The following is a 7,452-nucleotide window of genomic DNA, read 5'->3' as shown; positions in this document are numbered from 1 at the left end:
ATTAGGACTTAAGAAAGCACTGCTGGCTCAGGGGAATTTAGAAAGTCAGCATGTCTGTGTCCAGGGAAAGACACACAGTCGGAAAGGAAGTAAGAGACATGAAGACCTCGGGTGGTACAGATAACCAACAACTAAAAATTCACATACGAAGAAATAGGAAAGTATGGTCCGTTAAAGGAAAAAACTAAGAAACTATCCCTCAGGAAGACATGACAGACTTACTAGACACTGCCTTAAAGATGCTCAAGGAGCTAAAGGAAGACGTGGACAAAGTCAGAAAAAACAACGAACAAATCAGGAATATCAATAAAGAGAATAAAGTTTTATAGACGGCTCCCTCTGCTCTGTACCTGTTGTCAATGTCTTGTCCAGCATCTAACAGTCTAAGACGCCACGGCCCATATGGCAACCACTAGCCACTGTAGCTACCCAGTAACTGGTTACACGTGTCTTTTAGCCTAAAAGTTCCTACTAAAGAACTAGAAACAATATAAAAATGCATTTTGAAACTATGTCATTTATCACTTAAGCTACCATAGGCAAGTTGACCTATTACTGTATTGAAGTTTTAACAAACGAGACAACAGTATCAAAATGTAATTCAGTTTTGTTTTTATTTTTCAATAAAGTTACTATTAGCTACACAGTCTTGCCTGAAATTAACTGTTCAGGGTTAACAAATGGATTTTTATATTGAATTTATAAAACATTTAGCTTTGTAAGAAACAAATTTTTATCTTTTTCTTCATTACTTACTAATACACAGCATTCAAAGATAATAAAGCTGTCTTAAGATTTCAAGTCTGAGAAGTCTATGGCAAGAGTTTAAAGTACATTAGTCAAAGTGTACTTTAAATATTAATACACACATATTCCATAACCCAAATCTATTTAATATGAACGCCTGCCTTTCTTTTTGATAATTTTCCCCCTACAACACGGCCTGACTCAGCAGAACAGTGGTTCTCAACTGTGGGTGATGCTGTCCTCGAGGAGACATTTGGCATCTGGTGTCACTGGGGCTGTCATAGGGGGAGCGGTGCCAACAGCATTTTTTTATGTAGAACCTGGGGATGCTGCTAAATCCTACAACACAAAGGATGAGCCCCCAAAAGAATTATCCAATCCAAACATCAGCAGTGCCAAAGTTAGAATACCCTGTTGTAGAGTATGACCCAACTGACCCAAGTTCCATTTTACAAATAGCCTGTCTGTTCCCAGTAACTCTGAAAACCACAGACTTTGCTAATCAGCAATGCTTATTTAAATGAATTAAACTAGTCATTACCAAAAACAATGTTTGACTTTTTTTTTTTTTTTTTTTTGCGGTACGAGGGCCTCTCACCGCTGTGGCCTCTCCCGCCGCGGAGCACAGGCTCCGGACGCGCAGGCTCAGCAGCCATGGCCCACGGGCCCAGCCGCTCCGCGGCATGTGGGATCCCCCAGGACCGGGGCACGAACCCGCGTCCCCTGCATCGGCAGGCAGACCCCCAACCACTGCGCCACCAGGGAAGCCCACAATGTTTGACTTTAAGCATCAAAATACTTCAGAATGATTAAAACACAAAGTTAACAATGACAGAAATCGGGATATATACCATTGAATTCCCTTGAACCTGTTCTATATTAATCTCAATCTGAAAAGTTAATTTGAACTGTTTTGAAGTAGATAAGCAAATAGTTTCCATTGAACATTCTTCTGGACTATGATAAAAATTTAAAGATACATCAAGCACCTGGCAAACAGCAAAGTGCTCTACAAGTCTTCTGAAAATGTTTATCACAATATATTAAAAAATGAAGAACTTACTCAAATTTGTCATAACCGTCTGTTTAGATAGGTTAAATTAGTTTATTTGCTCTTTTTTATAATAATCTCAAATATTTTTTACAAATTGCAGTTAACATATATGGGTTGTATGACACAAATCAAGAATTCTTTTCCACACCAATTCTGGTTGTAAAGTATCAATATTTCCAATGAGAGTTCTAACAGGGAACCAGGTTTTTAAAAAATTCATCTTAAGTTTACTAAGTAGAGAAATTCTTTAGTACTTTAGTAATCATTCATCTCCACATCTACATTCTGTGTATTTTCTCATGGTCAATAAACTGATTCAAATGATTTAAGTTATCCCACCACCTAAAGAGAAAAGTCTCTGCAATAATTTGAAACCACGGAGTTATCTTAATTTCACCATGGGCTGCCTTTTCCAGAAGTTCTTCTAGTTCTTCCTTTGATACGTAACAGTAGCTTTTAATCTCATTGGGATCTGGATTCAAGGTCACATTCTTCTTCACAAACAAAATATAATCAATTTCATGTTCTCCCCAGATACCATCAGATTGAGCCTTGTAATGAATTCGTGTTAGATAATTAATTTCTTCTGGAGGAACCTAGGACAAAAACCCAAAAACCTCCAATATAGCAACCATAAAATAATCTAAATCAACCCACTACATTTCAGTAATACCTTGAACCACAGAACTAGTTTTAGAGTGACAACTTTTGAAACATTAGTCTCCTATTAATATATGGAAATAGTATTAAATAACATTAAATAGTTCCAAGTGTCTGACACTTTTCCCATAGGACCAAAAATAGAAGTAGATTTATTGAAAACTCCTGTATTAAAGAAAAAAGGAAAAGCAGTCACTCTAACTAGAAGTGTGCCATTCTGCCTCACATCTTAATATTAACTTACAGGAGAAAAAGATTTACCGTTTTAACTAAATGAGAGATTATTTATTCGTGTATTATTAAAAGGGGACAATTCCAGGGAAAAAAAGATTATTTCAATTCACCCAATCAGATCTGGAGTTCACAAGAAAATATTCATCTTTGATCTGATCAATTATAAAACACAGTCAACTTTATAAACTGGTTAACAGATCAATCCATTTTGGTACTGAGTTAAATATCGACAAGTATTATGAAATCAAAATTTAACCTTTATCCAATGGGATTTCTTGGCCTAAAAAAGCAAGAGATTACAAAGCAGAAAGCTACACCTAAATTTAATGTTTTACTAAAAATTGTTTCAATGTATTCTAGATTTCAGCTAGTATGGCTGCTTACCTCTTCCATGGGAATTCCCAATTCAGCCTTTAAACGCCTCTGTGCTGCTCGCCTTACTCCAATTGCATTGTTTTCTTCAAGCTCTCGTGGGTTATTTAAGGGATGACTACAGCAAGTATTAGTAAAACAACCTGGAACGTGTTAATATAGATGCACATTAACTTTTCTTCAAAGCAGGTCTGAAAGGTTAAGAAAACTTTAAATTTTAAAAGTAACAGAAAAACAAAATGATTCTTGAGGATTTCTAAATCTGTTATAATGAGCTATCAGCAACCATTTCGTGACACTTGTGTAGATAAGTTTTTATGAACGCCTTCTTAACCAAAGCGATCATAACGTGTATTAGATACAATTTAGAAAGTTATATATGAATCTACACATACCTAGCAGTTTTTATCCTTTATTAGGATAAACTTTACGTCTTATTAGGTTGCAACCACCGTACAAGTTTTTTGTATGAACAATATAAAACTAAGTCATTCACAAGATTTCTTTTTTGACCTTGGCTACCAGAAGTTCCATGTGACAAAATCAAACTAAATACAGTCCCCCAAAAAACACTACACAAAGCACACTAACCTGGAAAGGTAATTTTAGCGTCTGATCTCTGCTGCAGCAGGAGCTTATTTTCAGTGTTGAATAAGAAAACACTAAAAGCTCGATGCAATAATCCTGAAAGCAAAAGAAATACGATGAATTGAGTTTTAAGAGGCCAGTTACTTGCCTGTCGCTTTGGGGTCCGAAGGAAGCGGGGCTCCCGGGCCCCGCCGCCCCCGCGGGCACCTCTCTCGATGTTCTCGTTCAGATGGCAGTTCTTCTTGGTCTCCGCCCCGATCCTCCGGTCGTTCTCGTCGATGAGGATGCACATCTCCGCCAAAAGCTGCACCTGCCGCTCATCCAGCTCGTCAGTGCTCACCTCGGGCATCGCGGCCCAGCCTGCGCGCCGACCCGGGGACCTGGCGGGGGAGGTGGGGACCCGAGGTTTGGAGGCTGAGCCCGCCGCCCCGCCACCTCCCCCGCGCCATCCTCCCGGCCTGCGCCCACCCAGCCCGGCGGCGACCCCACGCGCTTCCCGCGCCGCATAGACCTCCGCCCTCTGGCTTCTCCCCAAAACAGTTAAAAGGAAAAAGCACCCTGAGCTCACAGGACGCGACTAACAGGCAGTGGGCGCCCCTCAGCGCCGAGCCCGACGCCGAACCCGGGACTCCAGCCCGCCTCCCCTCAGAGACCCAGCCTCCTTACCTCACAGGCAGGCCGGCAGCGGGACGACACTCCGCCGCGCTTCTCTCCTGCAGGCCTAGCTCCCAAGCACAAGGCCCGCCCCCGGCCCTAGCCCCGCCTCCCAACGCCGCGCGCCCAATCGCCCGCGCCCGTGCCAGAGCGCGCCACATTGCCGCTGGCCAATGGCGCGCCGGCCGCGCCTCACGTCACGGTCGCGCGGTGGCGCCACTCCCGGAGCGCGAGGGGTCTCCTCCCAGGGCCGTGAGCTGCAGAGCCGCCCCCAGGCCGAAGCGCGGGTGGTTTCGGCGTCCTCCCTGTGGCGCTGAGTGAGGGGGGTGCTCCTCGACTGCAGAGCTACCTGACGGAGTGAGCTAGGAGAGAAGGGGCCCGGGAGAGCGGCCGCCCACCGGTCACGCCCTGGCCAAGCCAGCCAATTGAGGCGCCCGAGGCCCTGCGCTGGTGACGTGCTGATGTCAGGCTTCTCTGCACGCTCGGGCTCTGAGGCGTGGGGAGGCGCCTGCTCGCGGCCGTTCTGTGCACTAGATTGAGATCGGTAGGTAAGCGTGAGCGGTTGCACCCAGAAGTGTCGAGACTTAAAATTGTGAATAAAAGGAATTAGAAAACTTGACCTCTACAATTCGGAGTTGCTGGCAAACCACCAGAAACTAAGGGAGTGTGAGAGAGAGACGCATGGCATAGATTCCCCATCACACGTCTCGAAAGGAACCAACACTGACACAAACAAAATGTAACACTGACACCTTGATTCTGGACCTCAAGCTTCCAGACCTGAGACAATAAATTTATGTCGTTTAAGCGTAATTTGTGTTATTCTGTTACAACAGCCCTATCAAAGGAATGCGCTGTGGAAAATGTGGACTTTGATGTGGACCTGGATTTTAATCCAATCTTTGCTCCATTGCATACTAGCTTTCTGACTTTTGACAGGTAATTTTTTTTTTTGTGTGTGTGTGTGTGGTACGCGGTCCTCTCACTGTTGTGGCCTCTCCCGTTGCGGAGCACAGGCTCCGGACGCGCAGGCCCAGCGGCCATGGCTCACTGGCCCAGCCGCTCCGCGGCATGTGGGATCTTCCCGGACCGGGGCACAAACCCACGTCCCCTGCATCGGCAGGCGGACTCTCAACCACTGCGCCACCAGGGAAGCCCCAAGTAATTTTTTTAAAACATCTTTATTGGAGTATAATTGCTTTACAATGGTGTGTTAGTTTCTGCTTTATAACAAAGTGAATCAGCTCTACATATACATATATCCCCATATCTCCTCCCTCTTGCGTCTCCCTCCCAGCCTCCCTATCCCACCATTCTAGGTGGTCACAAAGCACGGAGCTGATCTCCCTGTGCTATGCAGCTGCTTCCCACTAGCTATTTTATATTTGGTAGTGTATATATGGCCATGCCACTCTCTCACTTCGTCTCAGCTTACCCTTCCCGCTCCCCGTGTCCTCAAGTCCATTCTCTACGTCTGTGTCTTTATTCCTGTCCTACCCCTAGGTTCTTCAGAACCTTTTTTTTTTTTTTTTTTTTAGATTCCATATATATGTGTTAGCAAACAGTATTTGTTTTTCTCTTTCTGATTTACTTCACTCTATATGACAGACTCTAGGTCCATCCACCTCACTACAAACAACTCAATTTCGTTTCTTTTTATGGCTGAGTAATATTCCATTGTATATATGTACTACGTCTTCTTTATCCATTCATCTGTTTATAGACACTTAGGTTGCTTTTGACAAGTAATTTTAACATTCTTACCCTTAATTAGAATTCAATTTAGAATAATTTTTTTAATTGAAGTATAGTTGTGTTGATTTCTGGTGTAGAGCAAAGTGATTCAGTTATACATGTAGTTTTCCAATTCTTTTACAGTATAGGTTTACAAGATATTGAATATAGTTCCCTGTGCTTTACAGCAAATCCTTATTATCTATTTATATATATTAGTGTGTATATGTTAATCCCAACCTCCTAATTTATCTCTACCCCCCACCTTTCCCCTTTGATAACCATGTTTGTTTTCTGTATCAGAGTCTATTCTGGTCTATAAATATGTTCATTTGTATCATACTTTAGATCCCACATGATATGTATTTTTATCTTTTTTCACTCAGAATGATAATCTCTAGGTACATCCATGTTGGAAATGGCATTATTTCATTCTTTTTTATGGTTGAGTAGTATTCCACTGTATTCATGTACATTTTCTTTATCCATTCATCTTGTTGATGGACATTTAGGTTCATTCCATGTTTTGACTCTTGTAAATAGTGCTGCTATGAACATAGGGGTGCATGTATCTTTTCAAATTAGAGTTTTGTCTGGATATATGCCCCAGAGTGGGATTGTAGGATCATACGGTAACTCTATTTTTCGTTTTTAAAGGAACCTCCATACTATTCTCCATAGTGGTTGTACCAATTTACATTCCCATCAACAGTACAAGAGGGTTCCGTTTTCTCCACACCCTTTCCAGCATTTGTTATTTGTAGACTTTTTGATGATAGCCATTCTGACCAGTGTGAGGTAATACCTCGTTGCACTTTTGATTTATATTTCTCTACTAATAGAATAATTTTTACTTTATTGGTTTTGAGGATCAAAGTTACCAAATCTGTGAACTGCCTGGCATGCAACAGGCCCTCAAAGTGTTGACTCCTTTCCTGTTTTAGTTTTGTGACACTTTATGCAATCATTTTATTTACAGTGACTTGTATGGAATCCTAAGTATATCAGAGAAAACATTACCCCAATTAACAATACCCTAAGTTTCATCCAAACTGTGGATGCTGTGCTGCAAAACAAAACCACATATTAGCACGTGAATCAGTTGCAGCCAATATTGTGGTTAATCAGGCATTCTAGTTGCTCCCTCACCGAGCGGAATGCCTTGTGCATATTAGGTCTTTAATAGAATTTCTTGATGAATGATAGCCACAACCTCCAAGTTTGACATCCTCAGTTCCCCTTATACAATTTTTTTAAAAAAATTATTTATTTATTTTTGGCTGCATTGGGTGTTCATTGCTGTGCAAAGGCTTTCTCTAGTTGTGGTGCTTGGGCTTCTCCTTGCAGTGGCTTCTTTTACTGCAAAGAACAGGCTCTAGGCCCGTGGGCTCAGTAGCTGTGGAACATGG

At 42.2% G+C, this 7,452-nt stretch overlaps 1 protein-coding gene across 1 annotated transcript; it reads right to left on the bottom strand.

Annotated features, from left to right (window-relative positions):
* Window positions 1-606: 606 nt before the first annotated feature.
* On the bottom strand, window positions 607-4,337 carry IDI1 (isopentenyl-diphosphate delta isomerase 1). The gene is made up of 5 exons (XM_079701030.1): window positions 4,322-4,337; window positions 3,863-4,035; window positions 3,659-3,751; window positions 3,080-3,210; window positions 607-812 (listed from the first exon to the last, which is right to left on the bottom strand). Exons 2-5 carry the CDS (start codon window positions 4,002-4,004, stop codon window positions 798-800), a joined length of 381 nt encoding a protein of 126 aa, XP_079557156.1. The 5' UTR covers window positions 4,005-4,035; window positions 4,322-4,337; the 3' UTR covers window positions 607-797.
* Window positions 4,338-7,452: the final 3,115 nt, after the last annotated feature.

This window comes from Hyperoodon ampullatus (genome assembly GCF_949752795.1).
Source record: "Hyperoodon ampullatus genome assembly, chromosome: 3".
Classification (NCBI taxonomy): Eukaryota; Metazoa; Chordata; class Mammalia; order Artiodactyla; family Ziphiidae; genus Hyperoodon; species Hyperoodon ampullatus.
Note: the sequence above shows the minus strand (reverse complement) of the source record. Positions and strands in the feature narration are given on the sequence as shown.